The 19,580-nt window shown below is 35.7% G+C and overlaps 1 protein-coding gene across 1 annotated transcript in view; it reads right to left on the bottom strand.

The window, feature by feature from the left end:
- Positions 1–19,580, bottom strand: part of mybpc2a (myosin binding protein Ca) — a 142,526-nt gene that overhangs the window by 108,052 nt on the left and 14,894 nt on the right. The window contains 2 exon segments of the mRNA XM_028813635.2: positions 3,070–3,087; positions 12,060–12,119. Of these exon segments, the coding sequence (XP_028669468.2) occupies positions 3,070–3,087; positions 12,060–12,119 (78 nt within the window).

The following is a 19,580-nucleotide window of genomic DNA, read 5'->3' as shown; positions in this document are numbered from 1 at the left end:
ATATATATATATATATATATATATATATATATATATATATATATATATATATATATATATATATATATATACTTTTTAATTTGCACTGTGTTTATCACTCTTTAATTAATATTGTTTTTATCATTATGCTGCTGCTGGAGTATGTGAATTTCCCCTTGGGGATTAATAAAGTATCTATCTATCTATCTATCTATCTATCTATCTATCTATCTATCTATCTATCTATCTATCTATCTATCTATCTATCTATCTATCTATCTATCTATCTATCTATCTATCTATCTATCTATCTATACAGTCATATGAAAAAGTTTGGGAACCCCTATCAGCATGCTTAATAATTTACTCTACTTTCAACAAAAAAGTAACAGTGGTATGTCTTTCATTTCCTAGGAACATCGGAGTACTGGGGTGTTTTCCGAACAAAGATTTTTAGTGAAGCAGTATTTAGTTGTATGAAATTGAATCAAATGTGAAAAACTGGCTGTGCAAAAATTTAGGTACCCTTGTAATTTTGCTGATTTGAATGCATGTAACTGCTCAATACTGATTACTTGCAACACCTAATTGGTTGGAGTAGCTCGTTAAGCCTTGAACTTCATAGACAGGTGTGTCCAATCATGAGAAAAGGTATTTAAGGTGGTCAATTGCAAGTTTTGCTTCCTTTTGTCTCTCCTCTGAAGAATGACAGCATGGGATCCTCAAAGCAACTCTCAAAAGATCTGAAAACAAAGATTGTTTAGTATCATGGTTTAGGGGAAGGCTACAAAAAGCTATTTCAGAGGTTTAAACTGTCCGTTTCAACTGTAAGGAATGTAATCAGGAAATGGAAGGCCACAGGCACAGTTGCTGTTAAACCCAGGTCTGATAGGCCAAGAAAAATACAGGAGCGGCATATGCGCAGGATTGTGAGAATGGTTACAGACAACCTACAGATCACCTCCAAAGACCTACAAGAACATCTTGCTGCAGATGGTGTATCTGTACATCATTCTACAATTCAGCGCAATTTGCACAAAGAACATCTGTATTGCAGGGTGATGAGAAAGAAGCCCTTTCCGCACTTATGCCACAAACAGAGTTGCTTGTTGTATACGATTGCTCATTTAGACAAGCCAGATTCATTTTGGAACAAAGTGCTTTGGACTGATGAGACAAAATTTGAGTTATTTGGTCATAACAAAAAGCACTTTGCACGGCAGAAGAAGAAAACCGCATTCCAAGAAAAACACCTTCCATCATGCTGTGGGGCTGTGTGGCTAGTTCAGGGACTGGGCCCCTTGTTAAAGTCGAGGGTCGGATGAATTCAACCCAGTATTAACAAATTCTTCAGGATAATGTTCAAGCATCAGTCACAAAGTTGAAGGTGTGCAGGAGTTAGATATTCCAACAAGACAATGACCCAAAACACAGTTCGAAATCTACAAAGGCATTCATGAAGAGAGAGACGTACAATGTTCTGGAATGGCCGTCACAGTCCCCTGAGTTGAATATCATCGAAAATCTATGGGATGATTTGAAGCAGGTTGTCCATGCTCATCAGCCATCAAATTTAACTGAACTGGAGGGATTTTGTATGGAAGAATGGTAAAAATACCTCCATCCAGAATCCAGACACTCATCAAAGGCTATAGGAGGCGTCTAGAGGCTGTTATATTTGCAAAAGGAGGCTCAACTAAGTATTGATGTAATCTGTTGGGTGCCCCAATTTATGCACCTGTTTAATTTTGTTATGATGCATATTGCATATTTTCTATTAATCCAATAAACTTAATGTCACTGCTGAAATACTACTGTTTCCATAAGGCATACTATATATTAAAAGGAAGTTGCTTCTTTGAAAGCTCAGACAATGATAAACAAAAATCCAAAAGATTAAGAGGGTTCCCAAACTTTTTCATATGACTCTATCTATCTATCTATCTATCTATCTATCTATCTATCTATCTATCTATCTATCTATCTATCTATCTATCTATCTATCTATCTATCTATCTATCTATCTATCTATCTATCTATCTATCTATCTATCTATCTATCTATCTATCTATCTATTTGCAGCTAGAGATCCACAAAGGGAGAAAAAATGAATCACGTATCATAAAGTAGTTTTTATTCCTGAGCTTTCAACCCCTGCCAGGGGTCTTCATCAGAGGATAATGCTTAGACTTACAAGAATCAAAGGCAATATATAGCAAAACATTACGTGGAGGGGGTGGGGTGGGGTGGCTAAGTCAGTGTGATGGAGGGGGGGGGGGGGGGGGGTATTGGTGTACAGTTTATTTATTATGAACATGTTCTTCTTAAGTTTGCATATGCTGGATTTATGTCCAAGTGTCTGTTGATGGCGTTCTCATTTGATAGCCAAGATTTGGCCAGCTCTCTGGCACTTTTAGTGCTGGCCTTAAATTTTACTTGTACATTGTCCCAGTTAAATGTATGTCCTGTTGATTTAGTATGCGTGTAGATCAACGAAAGTGAGTCCTTTCTTCTGACGGCATTGCGTCAAATCAGCATCTGCCACAGGCAGGTACTGTATTACATATCTATGATCTGCTTTTCGCAACTGAGAGGATGTGGTGGATGTGTTTTTTTTAAGTATTTCAAGGTTTTAAGGTTTCTAATGCTTGTAATGTAAATAAAGGAAATATCACATGTAAATTCCAGACAAAAAAGCAATTTAAATTAAAATTAAACTTGAATTCCAGTGCTTTAGGGAAGAAACTGTGTTGCAATTTTTACGTTCAATAATCTGCATTTTAGTTTTCAGTAAACTGGACTAATTTGGATATTCATATATCAGCCTTCATCAGGATGACACTATTTGTTGTATTTTCTCACCATTTATTTTATTTTTTTACCGTTGCCAAATTTTTCTACCCTCCGTATCCAACGACCTTACTTGGAATTATTTGGAGTGTCCTAATATTAGCCACTCTGAGATCCAGAAAAGCACATTCTCAAAATTTGAACTTGAATTTGTATTCTGGAGCACATATTTACTGTATGTTTATGAAACACTGATGGTTAATATCAGATTTTATACAGAACAAATTTAACTTTACTTACCATCTTCTGGTAGCTCATCTGTGAAAAAGACAATAAAAAAGCAAGGATTAGTATACATAAACATTTAATAGCAAATGCATATTTAAAATCACATCTAAAACAATCAAAGTGACTCTGTTTTTTTTTGTAAATTCAGAGTAAATAAGAGTTAGTTTGGTTTCTTTGATCACTTCAAAGAATTTTAGAGAGTAATAAAGTTTAAACTCAAAAATTAAGACCCAAGACCCATAACTACAGTATATTTCTAATTTTTATTTGGACAGCAAATTTCAGGACCACAATCAACTAGGTAATGTCAGAGATCATTAGACACTGATTAAGTTCTAGGGAGACATGCAAGAAGTAAATAATGAATACTGAAGGAATACCTGAGTCTTTTTACTAATAAAACTCTTAGAAGATTTACAGTTTTTTCTTCAAAAGCAAGTTAAATTCCTGTGTTTTATCAATACCTAGGCATTTAGTTTCTTTTCTATGAACACAGCAAATAATGTATTATTTCCCTGTGGAGCGTATATTTAGTGATTCCTTTACAAAGTATTTTTGATTTCCTACAGCTGCACTTGTCCTGAAGAATATATTCTTTGTGTGAGGGATGGCCGGCCAAATATTCTGGTCCACACCTCCAGGCCGCCAGATGGAGCCCTCCCAGCAGCATGGAAGTTCCCCAAATTCCAGCACGGCATTATGGACATTGTAGTTTTTATAAACAACCCTGCTGGACACCATGGGAACCACCAGGAGCTGCTGTAGGGAGGCTTACAGAGTGCTACGTGCCCTGTAACCCGGAAGTGCGTCATGATCACATGATCGGAAGGAATGGCGTGCTTCCGGGTTGAAGAAAAGGACTTTTAATCTGACCCGGAAATGATGAGGACTTATGGATTGTTGGGCTGGAACCACTTCCGGGTCAGGGACTATAAAGGATTCTGGGAAATCCCAGATGAGTGAGCTGAGCTGGGTGGAAGGGTGGCAACACGTCTGGGAGAGGAGGATTGGTTATTGTATTGATTAGTGATTTGTATGAGTAGTGTGGAGTGGAGGGTGCTTTGTGCACTGTATTATTATAAAAATAAAAAGTCTTGGACTTTTATCTGGTGTTTGGAGTGGTACCTGTGGGTTCAAGGGAGCACTAGCGCCCCCTACTGCTACATTTGTTAATGATATACATGGTTCATACATACAGTATATTATTTATAATGTTATTATACACTTACTTGAACTAATATGCACTCTATAATTGGTTCTTATAGCTCTTAAAACTGTCTAATAGCTTCTTGTAATTAAAAACTAAAGCAAGTTAATTTTGTATGCTTAATCAAGTCAAGTTATGCTACTGTGGAAGGAAATTTGTCAAATAAACTGACACTGGTAGTGAATAAATTTGTATCCGACCATTTTGTATACCTGTTGTACATGTGACATGTTTTTCTGTGCTTGAGGTCAAGACGTCAGACCCAATACTGATATCAACTAGTGCAAAACATACACTTGATCTGGGTACCATGCCAGTTCCTCACATTGGACAGGTTTAAAAAATTAGAAGAAATGAGGCAGATTATGACAGGCATATTGTTCAGGATTGCTGTTTATTCAGTGTGTGTGTGTCTGCGTGTGTGTGTGTGTGTATGTGTGGAAGTCATTTATGTGTAATCATAAGTTAAACTGCTGAATACAGTTTGAAAGATAATTTATTCATTTATATATATATATGATAAAATTATTATAAAGTATACTGCTCATTTTTAAAAATGAACTTTCTTTATCTCCTTCTCATTGGCGTTTTTGGCATGAAACTTCTGGTGGTGCCATATCAGAAATTTCCTTTATATGTGTAGACTTCTGAAACATAAACATTAACTCATGTAACTAAAAATCTCTTTTCCTGTTTTATTTCATTTTATTGTCTTAACAGGGAAATTTAGCTTGTCTTCAGGTTTTACAGACAGACCACGATGTAACAGTGAAAAACATCATAAAGAATACAAACAACAACCATAAACTTAGTAAAAATAAATATAATAATAATAATAATAATAATAATAATAATATAGCAGTGAACATGATATTTATGTGAAACACTAGATCAAACATATTACACATAATAATGAAAGTAACATTTAGACTTGACTTGTGAATGATGCAAATGATAACTTTTCATCCTATGATTTAAGCCTTTGTGTACTTATTAAAATTAAAATTATTTAAAAGAATAATAGCTGTTAGAATGAAAGAGTCTTTGAACCAGTTGCTTTTTATCCTTGGAACCTTGAACCTGTGATCAGATGGTAACAACTGAAATTGAGAAAGCTGTGGTCAAGATCTGTCTGACAGAATACACTGTGCTTTCTAAAACACTTGTTTATTAAACAGGTCCGTCAGATTACTGTAGACTGTCAAGACCTTGTTCTTTTTGTTTTGTTTTGTTTTTTGCTCCATTTCATGATTTGATTCTGTTTTTGTTGTTGATGTTAAGATTTCCAAACCAGGACAGAAGAACATCAGTAAAGACACACTAAATACAAGATTCACTAAAGAGTAACATAGTGGTAGGACCCTAAAAAGACCTAAAAAGTAAAAAGTACTCCCAGGTCCAAGTTTTAAAGGTACCACTCCACCTCCTCCAGGTGAGTCATAATTGAGAGTGGAATTGGGCACAACTCAAGTAGAAGAACTGAATGTGAAATGAGAACAAATAAGAAAAAGAACTGCTTGGCTCCAGCAGACCCCCATGACCCTGTGTTCGGATTCAGCGGGTTGGAAAATGGATGGATGGATGGATTAAATTACCTTGAAAATCAAGGAAATATTCAAAAATATAAAAATTTCAAACTGATCATGAACATCAAAAAACATACTTCTAAATCTTCAGAAATAAGATCCAAAAGAACATTCTATTACAAAAATCCAGGTCAATGATTCTGAACCAGGAAAGGATCAGGAAAGTGCATGATTCAAGAAGAGCAGATGAACAAAGGAGTGAATCCAATACCTCCACTGATGGCTCTTCTGAAGCCTGACCTTTATATATGCTCCCAGTGCTGCGGAGACCTACTTATAGCACCTGGAAATTATAAATCAATTAATGATTTCATCTCACCACCATAAAAACTAATAAGATACTTACATAAATTATTAAAACTCATGGCCAACATTATTTTGTTTGCTTAATTAACACAGGATAACTTGTTAAGAAAAAGCAATTAAAATAGAAACTAATAAATGAAGATAAAGTAACTGAAAGAAAAGGCACGAAACAAGAGCTGAAAACCCTCAGATAACAGGGATAGATATAATGGAAGAAGAGGCTGAGCATAACAGCCATTTGGATGCTGGCCACACTGGATTGACCTGTACAATATGTGCCATCACATGGCCTGATGAACTGAGGATCTGTCATGTAAATACTCAGTGTCCTTGCCTCATGAGCAGCAAAGCTGCGGTTTGCTGTTTCCCTTCTTGATTCACCATTGGACCACCATTTGCTAAGGAAAGACATGTGCTAGGCCACTAGGAACCCTGAACAAAGCAAGATGGCAACTAAAGCTCAAATTTACTGGTCGTAAAATAAAACACCTAGAAAATGATTTGTTACAGAGTCAACTGTTTAATAATAGCATATTTTATTTATCATATAAAAACAGATTTTATTTATCATATAATGGAATTGAATGGGATAAGTGTCTGGATTTCAGCGCTAAATTAAGTCGAGAGAACAACTAACCAGACTTTAGTCTCACTGAGCCAGAATTATAATACATACACGTACATCTTGAGACAACCATGACTGAATTGTGCTTCAAACAAAATTGGAAAAGTGTGAACAATCAGGTGTGAATTTCTAAACCAATCCATATCTTATGAAGGTGGTGCTCAGAGTACAACAACTACAGCAACTTATTTCTTGTATAGCCCAGCCTTGATTCCCCTCAAGGAGACAAGAAAAACCTCCCAAAGAAAATGGAAAAAATCTTGGGAAAAGCAATTCAGAGACAGACCCTTTCCCAGGTAAGTTGGGCATGCAATGGGTGTCAAAAAATGGGGTACAGTATATACCATACACAAAATAGAACACAAGTAATTCTCTTAACTGACATAGATCACCGGTCTGTCATTGCCACCTCAGGAATACAATACAATAATACAAACTACAAGGTCAAATACAAGAATAGATTAATCACTCATTAAATATAAAACTTTCACATATGAGGATATAGATTTGTTCAGATTCCTGGAGACCTCAGCCAATAAGCTGCCTTCCCCCTACTGGCCATTCCACAGCTGAGTCAATGCTGGGCCAGCCAATCTGATGAAAGGACCCTTTTACCCAATGAATCCAGTGCTCCTTTATGAGAGATGACTTTTTCATAAGCAGGCAAACAACCTCGCAGTAGAGCAGTGGCACCAAATGCCACATGAGAATACCAGGAAGAGAAACAGAATAGGTGTAAAAGTAACAGCTTATAAATATCGTATTATTTGTACTTTAGTACTAACGACTATCAACAGACATGTATGATGCAAAGCTAATCAGCAGCACTTCCCAGGGTATGCTAAACTTAATTAGTAAGTCTTCAGCCTGGATTTAAAACCCGAGACTGAAATAGTACCTTTTATAGTAGCAGGAAGACCATTCCACAGCTTTGGTGCCCTATAACTAAAAGCTCGACCTTCCACTGTTATTTTATTAATCCTTGGAATCATAAACAGTCTGGTATCTTGAGAATTTAATGTGAGCTCAGGGTTGTAAGTAATGATAAGTTAGAAGGGCCTGGCCCATTTAAGGGTTTATATGTTAAAAGGAGGATTTTGAAATCTGCCCTATACTTAACAGGGAGCCAGTGTAAAGAGTTATGTGATCATATATTCTTGTTCTTGTAATAATTCTTGCAGAAGCATTTTAATTAACTGAAAGCTGAATAAATAATGACTTGAGCAGGCTGTGAACACCCCATTGCAGTACTCAATCCTACTAGAAATAAACGCATGAATTAATCCATCATCATGTTGATCTTGGCAGGGACTGAAGCAGATTTAAATATCTGGGCAGGAGATGGCAGGGTTTTTTTTTCAGGGACAGTCCACTGAGAACGCTGTCAAGGCCACTCGCACACAGCACAGGGGTTCATAGGCAGACAATGGTACGTGGCTGGTACAATGCAAGCCACATGGACGGCAACACCTACCTCCAGGAAAAAAGAGACTGTTCTACCAGATTGACACTGGTTGTAGGTCCAGCAGGAGGGGGAAAACTCACGAAAGGACCGAAAGAAGCTGACAGATGAAAAACGAAGTGTGCAAGACAAGATGGACGAGAAGCAAGTGTTAAAAAAAGAGAATGCTCACTCCATAAAGAAGAGACGCTGACAGTTTAACTAAACTTTTTGTTGGAAAATGAGCATCCGGTGAACAGAGTGGACAGTTGGACGATTGTTGGGGTAACACAGTGCGTAAAAGTTGTTTCCTCCACTTCTAAAGGTTGTTTCCTCCACTTTATGTTTTTAACGGACTTTTAGAATGTGGACTGTGTGATATTGTTATATTTCTATGTACTTTTATCTTTTTGATGTACTGTATATTGTCTTGTGTAATAGAAGTTACTGTTGCTTTTCCTGAAATTGCTGCTGTATCTTTCATTTTGTGTTCATTCATCGACAATTTTCAAGAAACCTGTGCACTATTATAGGTAAATCTCAAGAGTTCTCAGCCTCTTAATAAAACTGGGTGGCATGGTTATTTTAATGGAGTTTAGGTTATATTACCTATAAGTGTGATCAGGCACCTGTCATATGTGTTTTTAAGGAGATGTAATATTTGCACAACTCCTGGATGAGCATAGCATATGATTTAGCTTGAGTATCTGAGCTCAGAGATCAGTAGAGATCTTATAGTTTTCCTATAAGAATATTTGCTGGTACATTTCCATGATTCTGAGCCATTCAAACCCCCATCATAGCTTTTTCAACATCATTATTAATGTGCCTAAAAATTATCCTTCCGGAATAATTGAATCTTCTATACTTTTAGCAGGTTCATATATATGAGATAATACATCAGCTTTGACATCTTTCTTGGTGTATATGAAAAAATGAAACTAAAACAGATACGAAACAGTGCCTATCTTTTTTGTCTGGCATATAATCTTTTGTCAGATCTCTAAATTTAGAAAACTAAAATTTTATAGTTAATACGTATTAGGAAAGCATACCTTTCTATAATACAATGCCTACCTCTACACTAGACATTGTCACAAGAATAACACAAAGACATCAAAAAGGTTTGGGTCAGCCACCCGTATATTGTGCCCTGGCTGCAAAAGAGTTGTTTTTGATGAGTAGTTTTCAAGTTTGAGCCTAGAACAGAACTGATGTGAGTTTGAAAATATGGCAGCTTTAAAGGCCGGGGCAGGAAGTGACGTCATCAGGACCGGAACTGGAAGTGATGTTATCGGGACCGGAAGTGGCATCATCAATGGCCCTGGTACCGGAAGTGACAGAATTCTAAGAATATCGCATAGGAACTTGTAGGCGTCTTCTCATGGGTAGGCATCCCTAAAGAAATCTTAACAGATCAAGGGACATCTTTTACCTCGGATACATTCAAGGAAGTTGCCAAACTACTCCGGGTTAAGCATTTAAAAACCGCAGTATATCACCCTCAAAATGATGGTCTTGTAGAGTGGTTCAGTCAGACCCTCAAGCAAATGCTGTGCAAGGTGGTCAACACAGATAGAAGGAACTGGGATCAGTTACTTCCCCTAGTTCTTTTCACTGATTGGGACATCCCTCAAGCCTCAATGTGGTTGTCCCATTTGAATTATTATACGGACGTCAACCCCAGGGACTATTGGAGGAAGGCTGGAAGGAAGAGGCCCTTTCATCTACTTATATTTGGGAATAGATAGGCAAATATAGGCAAATAGGAAAAGATTCAGCCTATTTTAAAAGAAAGTATGGAGAAAGTCCAAGCAGCGCAGACCTGAGTTATAACTGGGGAATGTCCCTTTGGGAGTTCTGTCCTGGTGACCGCATCATGGTCCTAGTACCTACCTCCTACTCTAAATTACTGACCTATTGGCAAGGGCCATACGAAGTTAAGGAGTAAAAGGGCTTGGTCGACTATTTGGTTAAACAAACATCAATGGTGTTGAGCACCCATTATGTTCCTTAGCCGGAACTTTTGTATCGGGAAACCAGGTATGCGGCAGTGGAATGGGAGGCCTCAGCGATTAAATGGGCGATTACACAGATGAGGTATTACCTCTTGGGTCGTGAGTTCACCCTTGTTACTGACCACGCTAGTTTTAAAGCGGATGGCGGTACATAAGGAGTCGAACCTACGAGTCACATGCTGGTTTTTAGATGTTCAGTCTTACAGGTTTTCGGTTGTTTATCACTGAGATTCTCTCCAGGCCAATGCCAATGCTCTTTCTCTGGTTCACAACCTCTCAGTATGGGCTGCCTGAACCAATAGGTCTGTGCTGAGAGGGGGCCGTGTCACACACATGCGTTTGGGAGAAAGTTTACGGGCTCAAATAAATGCATTTACCAGCCAAACTAGGGTTTGGCACTGCCCTCTAACTCTAACAAACAACAAATTCACAACCTAATCAGCACCTCAGCTCCAGTTCCAGTGCTTAAGACCTAACCTCCTCCTGATGTTACCTTCGGTTCCAGAATGCCATTCACCCATGACATCACTTCCTTCCGCCAACTATATATACACCCTCTATTTTGTCATTGTCAGTTCCATTTTGAACTCCAGTCTGTAAAGACGTTATTTCTTTTTTTTCTGCAACTGCTCTACAATATACAGGGTGGATCCCCAAACCTTTAACAGTGTTTGTGTGCTTATTTTACACTTGATATGAGGATGATGGAGCACTGTTACTGTGGCAAATAAATGTTTAATTTGTTGGAATGCTTCATTAGCTTCATTAGTCCAGGCAAACAGTTTATTCATCTTTCTTATTAATGAGCTAATTTGTAAAATGACTGAACTATAATCCTTTATAAACCTTATATAATAGTTTGCAAAGCACATAAACCTCTAAACTTGTTTTAAGCTTTCAGGAATAGGACAGTTAAGGATGGCTTTTATTTTAGAATCATCCATGGCTAGACTTGTTCTTGAAATTTCATAACCAAGAAACCAGATTTATAACTGAAGTCTTTATAATTATAAAAGGAATTAGTACAGTGGATCAACACTTACATTAAAATCATTTCTGCAACAAGAATATAGGGACATGTATGGAAACTTGTTAAGGGCAGATTTCTCACAAATGTTAAACAGTTCTTCTTCACATAAGGAACCATAGACAAATGGAATAAATTAATTCAATTGTTCAATTGTTGGCCTTCAAATCTTGACTTGTTTTTATTTTGGACAATCTAGGTGAATGAGATGGATTAGCTTGTTGGGCTGATTGGCCTGTTCTAATCACATTTTTTCTAAAATTCTAATAATAATAATATATAATATTATCAAATCCCTTTAGTCCAATTCAAGGTTGCAGGGACTATATCCTGGTAGTACTAAGCACAAGACAAGAAATGGCTCTGGAAATGATGCTGGTTGATCACAGGGCATAATAATAATAATAATAATAATAATAATAATAATAATAATAATAATAATAATAGTTTATTATTATTATGATCTATCCTTTTTCCAACCCACTTACTTAGTTCAGGATCAGGGTTGTGAATTATCACTATTATTATTATTGTTGTTGTTATTATTATTATAGACATATATAAATGAAAGAACTGTGTTGTGTGTGTGTTTGTATGTGTATTGAGCAGTCCGCTCTGCTCATGGTCAACCTCAGCCACTAGATGGCGCATGTATGAACATTTACATTTTTTCGGCATTTGTATATACCTCACTTCGCGCTACAAAAGAATTGTGTCCAGCAAACACTGCCCCACATCATGCTAATGACAGATATGAAGAGGCTCAACAACATGCAAGTCAAACTCTCTTACCTCTGGGCTCACTGGCTGCAACAGGAGCAGGCTGAGGAGCAGGGGCTTCTTTTTTTTTCTCTGAAGAAAAAAAAACAAACAAAACAAATGTAAATGCAAGTCAGCAATTTAAATGAATTAAGCTACAATGTGTTTTATGTTTTCTTACAAATGACTTTTGCTATTTCTAAGTGTGTAGAAGTAATTAATGTAAAGAAATTCAGTATATTTTTAGACATTCCTTTGGGATGAACATTTTTACAATATAATTTGTTTTTAGGAATACTGTAAATATATCTATCTTCTAAAAGCTATTGCAGCATCGTTTGTGCAATTCATTGGTAAAACAACAGAGAGGAAGTGAACCATACGGACTGTGTGCTTCTGGGATGCTGTTAGTGGATATAGGTTTAGCAGTTTCAGCTATGAAAAAAATGATCTTTTAGCATAAAATAACTGATTTTCTAACGTTATTTTAAAAATATTTCAAAACAACTTTCTTCCGATTAACTAAGACCACTGTACTTTGGTCTTCTATTAAGGTTTTTGTCTTGTGCAACTGACACTTTTCCTGTCTCTCTCTGTTAATCAGCATAATGCCTATCTGCAAATAACATTGATTCTGATGGCTCTGATTAATAACCTAGTAATTCATGTATATTAAAAATTTAAGAGAGGCTGATTATTGTTATATTTGCAAAAACAAAACATTAAATAATATCATATTGAAAAAAAATGGCTGAAAACAGCCTACCTTCAAAGACTGTAAAATACTGCTGATATCAATTTAATGTTTAATTTACAATTTATTAGCACATTTTTAAATAGGTTACTTGCAATATAATGCAAAGGATTGCTAGTGAGGAAGATTCAAATCCAAAATAACTCAAGGAAAGCCAAGTGAAAGGAAATTGTGTGATTTTATTTAAACAAAATATACATATAAATACGTAGGCAAAAACAGAAAGAATAGCAAATAAATAAATAATTTACATGCCAACTTATTTAAAAAGGTCCCTGACTGACCTGTGGGGTAGCAAGGACACTTCCTGTTGCAAAATCACCAGAAATATTTCCTTCACATCTCCCTCTCAGATGTCACTGGCATTTCTTCGTCTTTGCTAGGTAAGCCTTTGACACCACTCCAATACTGGTCCTAAGCCATTCTATTTGGAGACCAGAAAGAGCTTTCAAACCTTGGGTTGGAACTACTTCTGAGTCCCAAACTTGAATCACTTTGGAGGTCAGAAATGCTCAGTAGAACTACTGAGGTTGTCCATTAAGAACTTCCCTGGTGAAATGAGATGTCCCTGCAGCCCTAAACCCACATCTATGTTATAAGAGGTGGACAAAACCAACAAAAGCCCTAATAACCTGAAGCAGGAGGTTGTGCATAAGACAGTATGTGTTCCTTTAACCAGTCATCACCTACAATTTTGGAATCTCTGCCAAGACACATTAGAAATGGAGTCCAATCCAGAACAGTGCCTAATCAGCTGTTATGTCAATGTGGATGTGCAAACTTTTACAATTTATGGGGAATGATTTAAAGGTAATATCAGGAAGGAATTTGGGAGCTGTGACACAATTTAGCAGTTTGTCTGATTTTTCTGCAGTCATAAGGATGATGACCTGGACAAGCCCCCCAAATCCATCTCCAGCTCCCTGCCAGCCCTTCATCTTTGAGACTCCAAACTTCATATTTCCTTCATATTCAACACGTGGTCAATGTCAATGTGACTGAAGATTTTAAAAGAAAAGCATAATGCTAGAAAGTATTGATTTGTCTACTCTATTTGTATAAAAAGATAACTTGAGGAATGTTTTCATGTGACGTTTCAAGTGACATTTTCATGCAATGCTCATTTGTCTTCAAAACCGTACATTGTATAGTATATTACATCTCATTTTTTTTCATCTTCATTAGGAAAATACAATAATGATGTTCCCATGTCAGTACAACCAATTTAATGTCCATACATCATACAAAATACCTTATATACAGTACATCTGCTCCTCTGAGAACACTAGTAGTTCAATTGTATGTTAGTAGTCATCCAACTGTGGACCGATAGCAAACGTAGAAAGCTATTGAGGGGATGTTGTGCCAGTGTAGTTGCATACCTCCCAAGTTACATTATAAAATGTATTAATTGTATAATAGGAATAGAGTACGGGACAAATAATGAGTTACCATCCTGTAAGCCTTAGGGAACACAGGTTGATGCATGATTGTTTACAAGCTTCTAAATCTAAGGATAGTACCACAGCTTTGTTCCAAAATACTTGCTTCATTTATTTTCACAGCAATAGCACAAAAACAATGTTAAATAGAAAAAAAGTCAGGTGATATATTGTTTCAGAGTACAACTGCTGTGCTTTCAATTTGATAAATAAAAAAGAATAATCTAGATACCTTTATAACTTTTCTACTAAGCTTTCTAAACTAAAGCTTTGTCCTTTGACATGTAGTCCCCTTTCTCACACAAGGTAGAGTGAAGTCAAAGTAAATTTGGCATTGGAATTGAGAGGTTTTTGGTGAAACCATCCTATGCCACTCTTGTTTTTTAATTTTTAAATTGCAAAAATGCTGTGTGCTGGATGTATGTAGTTTAGTCTCCATAGTAATGATATATTTTGGCCATATATAGTACTACAATTTTCAGCCTGATTTAGCATTCTATGGCAGAACAGCACATTTTTCGCCTTTAGTTTGTCCCCAGCTACAGTCATAGCCATCAGATTCAGTCTATAGTTTAGAGAAAGAAGTAACATTAGATCAGTCTTTCTTTAGTTTTACAAAGTCATGGTAATGTTTGAAACACTTTGAATTCAATAGATTTACAAATTAAGAATGTTTTCATTCCTATAATTAAAAGTCCTACTATCATATTTTTATAGTAAAGCCTACTGTAAACCCTAACCCTAATCATAAGCAGGAAAGAGAATATGTGAGATTTATTATGGTTCCAGGAGGTGGCTGATGTGGAAGAAAATGAACTGGCAGTGCTCCGAGTTGTTTTGGCTTTTTTATCCTCCTGAAACATATATAATGAACTGGATGCAATGTTGATATTACAATGACTTTCGTTCCTGCTTGGAGATCTGAAAGCATGCTGATAAACATAAACTTTTTCAGACAGCCTTTTCCTTTGGAGGTCTGACATGTCTCATATATAGAAATTATTATGGTGGTCTCCCTTGGAAGTGTGGAAACATGTTGAAAGGACAAATTGTTTTCTAAATACGGGTTGGTAGTGACTGTTCATGTTAACCATAAAACATAAATATATAGTAAGCAACAGGTCTGTGATGTTCCACAGTATATGTTTTTTGGTTTGAGTCTGTTTATATTGTTGATAGTGTTTTATAGTGCTCCACTACATATCGGCAGATGGAATGCTTTATGAAAGCAGAATTACATTTACAATTTAATGTGGAAAAACTGTACAATCAGAAACTTCACAGTAAATTTGGTGAGAAATTGGTTAAAAAAACAAAAAACAAACAAAAAATGAAACAGCACCATAGAAAGTTATGAAACTGGAAGACACAAACATTACTGATGATTCATAGCTCAATCTGATGGAAACAGCATTTTTTCGACAGAACAGAATGTAGTGTGTGCAATGTAGCTTGCAGGTAGGTTTTTGCTCTACTTTTTATGAGTGTTCGTTTTGATTTTCCTGTTATAAATATCTGCATGTAAAAGGAAAGAATTTCAGTAGCAGAAACCATGTAGTTCTTTACATTATGGTTAAAGCCCAGGGTTCTATCCCATGGACACTGGCTGATGGTATCAAATTAGGAATCTGTAATATCTGTGTCATTTAATTTTTTTAAATACATCTTTCATGATGTGCTTTTAAAATTTTTTTCTTGCTCCTTTTTTACTTCTTTTTGATATTTCTTTTTCTGTTTAGTGTTTTGTTATCTGTGAAATGTACTTCTTTTATTAGTTTTCTAGACTTATTTTATATCTTCTCATGACCACATTTTGTTTCTCACGGATGCCACCATTTCATGCAGCATTGTAGCAGTTGCTATAGTTTTGCAAAGGGTGACGTTCATGGTCATGTTGGACATGTTATCAGGGGTTGCAGGTATAAAAGGCAACTCCATGTACTTCCTGGTATAAAAGTTTGGATAACAAACATTTCCTTGTTGGTGTACCCTTTTGTGTTCGATTTTCTGGTTTAATAGAATCTTTGCTTTGTTCTCTGATTTTGATTTTTGTTTACAACTGTCAGTTTTGATAAAAGATAGGACAAACTTTTGGTTAAAGAATCAAGGCTTCATCTTCTGGTCCCCAGTCTTTTCTTATATGCTCTTGCATAAGTAATAACAAATATCATTTTTTCTGATGGTTTTCATTTATTTTGTTGTCTTCATGTTATGGAGTTTATGATTTCATCCTTGTTTTCTAATATGGTATTTATTACTTCTGCTAGTTTTGATACTTTATAGTTTACTACTTTGCCTCAACGCCATCTTGATTTCAGTACTTGCCACTATTTTGGGTCCAAGATGATAGGACTAAATGATGGGTTGCTAGGGAGAAGTTTCAAGAAGTCACACTGGTATGACATCACTTACAGCAATGATATATAAATTAGTGTGACACCACTGTTAGTAGATTCTGGATTCTTTAAAAGTATCTCAAAAGAGATTAGGGAGAGTTCTTTGAATTCCTGATGACGAAGCTCTGCAGAATATCTTTTGGTTGTAGTTTTTTAGGTTTGCATTTTACACATATCTTTTTGTTCTCCAGATTTTCACTTTAGGCTCTTTTTAACTTAGTTTCTCTTTACAACCATTTCCAGGTCATGTATACATTTTCCTACTATTTGTTCTGCCCATTATTGTGAGTACAATAATAACCCTGAAAGTTCTGTAGAAAGGCATCATTTAATTTTGTATATTTCTTCATCAGCCACCACCTGCTCTTCAGCATATCACCCAACTTATAAGTTTATAGGTTTGGGGTTGTTATTATCACACGTACAGAAGTAAAATGCAATTCCTGTTTTTAACGTGATATTCAACATTCAATACATTTCTTATAATCAAGAAAATTAGTGAAGGTCACTGTATATTTATGAGGACCTCATCATTTTTGGCATTACCCATGACAAACCTTGAAAATGATATCCAATGTAACATTATGGAAATTATATTGCCAAGCCTGACACATCCATAAGAGGATTCTAATAACTGAAGCAGTTAATAAAAGAAGGCTACATGGATTAAAGGAATGACCAGGAGAGCAAACGTAAGATGAGTAGAGAAACAACAAAGCCAAATCCTGAAGCACGAATCATAAAGAGGAAAAACAAAGCAAAAGTAATGAAATTGCAATAGTAAAACTATTGTGTGCATGAAGGTTTTTTTATTTTTGACTATCCACAAACTTGGATAAGGAAGGGTCATCATAAATGACCTTTTAACTTTTCATGCCCATTAATTGAAAATCAAGATGCTGTCAAAAAGAATATTTATAACTATTAGAAAACAATATTACAGAAAGAAAACAATGTCAGAAATGAATTCTGCAACCCCCAAAAACATGAGTAGTCAACAAAGCAGCAAATAGGCTTAGAAGAACTTTAAAAAATGAATAAAGATACCAATCATAACACAATGCTTTACAGTTTTCTTCTTGTTTTTCCCTGAGTGAATCTCGAAGAGTCTACTAGGTCATGGAATTTGCAAAATAACCTGATAAATCTATATCATATCCTTTAATACATGATAGTCATCAGGCTTGACTCTACTTTAAGACATATTCAGTTACATGTATTTTTCGATATAAAGTCACAAAAATACAAACTAATCCAGAGTAAAAAATAAAAGTGATCAACATGCTATTCCTGTTGTTTCCTGTTAATTGTTCTCTTGATTGGAGTTACATGTCAGAGGAAAAGTGACTAAACATTTTCTCTGACTTGTAACTGGACTTTGGACTTTTTCGTTCACCACAGTGGCATAGTACACCATATTGCTTCTTCCAGTATGTCTTAAAAATATTTGCCATTACAGGGTACAACATCTTTGTCATTGCACTATGACTTCAACTTCTCAATAGGCCTTGTGATCTCAACAGTAAATATGGTTATATTTCTCAACATTGTGTGGATACTCTCCGGCTCCCTACAGAAGCCACTTGCTTTTGAGAAAAACCCAAGGACAATGAACACACGGTGTAAGCGATGACTGCCTTAACTGTTGTTATCCTCCAGGATTCAGATAGCATTCAACAGGCAAGTTTGTTGTAGGTATTTGGTTTACCATAAAATGTATTATAAATTAACACTAATCTTTATGTTTTTAAATGTGCTTTTTGGATTTGTTGGCTTTATATCTTTTGTGATACTGTACCAATTGAATGAATCTTCAGGGTAGGGAGCTGGGGAAATTCATATTTAAGAACGTGTAGCACAATATACACTAAATAAATTAGCATGTATAAACAGTGTATACTTAAAAAGCAATCTGCAGAAAGTTGTTTCAGGAATCTGTAATTAACTTCATGTGGGATGCTTAGTATTTTTTCTTAATAAAAATTTAAACTGTATACATTTTGTGCCTTTGTATTTAAATTCCATAAAGATATTTTTATGCCTGGTTAACCTCTAAATCTTATCATCATTAATCCTTCTATTCAGGGAAGTGCTAGATGCCAAGATTTCATAAAAGGCTGGGCCTAAATTTGTCATCAGTGGGTCTAATGGTATTTTTATTACTGTTACATATACATTTATTTAAAAAATGTATAAGTCCAAACATATAACGGTATAAATAGCATTTGTTTTTTTTCACATCTTTTGAATGGTTTTTGCTTACATTAATTTTAATCCATTTGCAAAAAGTTAAGATAAATTGACTGCCTACGTTTTATTGACAAGTAAGACCAGCTCATCTCAAGGCACAAACAGCAAAATAATATCCGTTGTAATTTTCACAAATATTGCATTATATAACAAGAAACATTTTGATTACCATTTTGTCACTCCTTGCAATTTCTGTATGCATACCTGATACATACATTCCCAGTCTCCTAATGTACAACTGAATCTGTCCTCAATCAGATTATTACAAAAATGCTAACATCACATCTTTCAATATCCTGTATTCCAACCATGCAATATTACCTGTTTTATCAATAAGCCACAAAGCTGCGTGCCTTACTAGTTATAACAGAAGCTGTAAATTTTAATATCAATTGAGTTGGTGGCTCATGGATATCGGAAAAATCCATGACCTGGCTAACCCTTCAGCATATTGTGGCTGGATGGTTGTAGATTTTCCAGCACACTCAACACACAGCATAGTAATTACATTGGTAGTACACCCATTGTTAAAGAGAACACAGCTTGGGTCAAGATTTCCACTAACCATTAGGGCATTACCTAAATTTTTAGCACCACCTCTGGCACATTTTTCACTTCTGTTTGTTTCCTTTTGCTAAAAAACTTAGCTAGTGATGGGTGATTTAATGTTTTTGAGCAACCCTTTTCAGTGAATCATGCTAATTGATTTAGT

Source organism: Erpetoichthys calabaricus, chromosome 11, assembly GCF_900747795.2.
Source record: "Erpetoichthys calabaricus chromosome 11, fErpCal1.3, whole genome shotgun sequence".
Classification (NCBI taxonomy): domain Eukaryota; kingdom Metazoa; phylum Chordata; class Cladistia; order Polypteriformes; family Polypteridae; genus Erpetoichthys; species Erpetoichthys calabaricus.
This window is presented reverse-complemented; position numbering and strand designations above follow the sequence as displayed.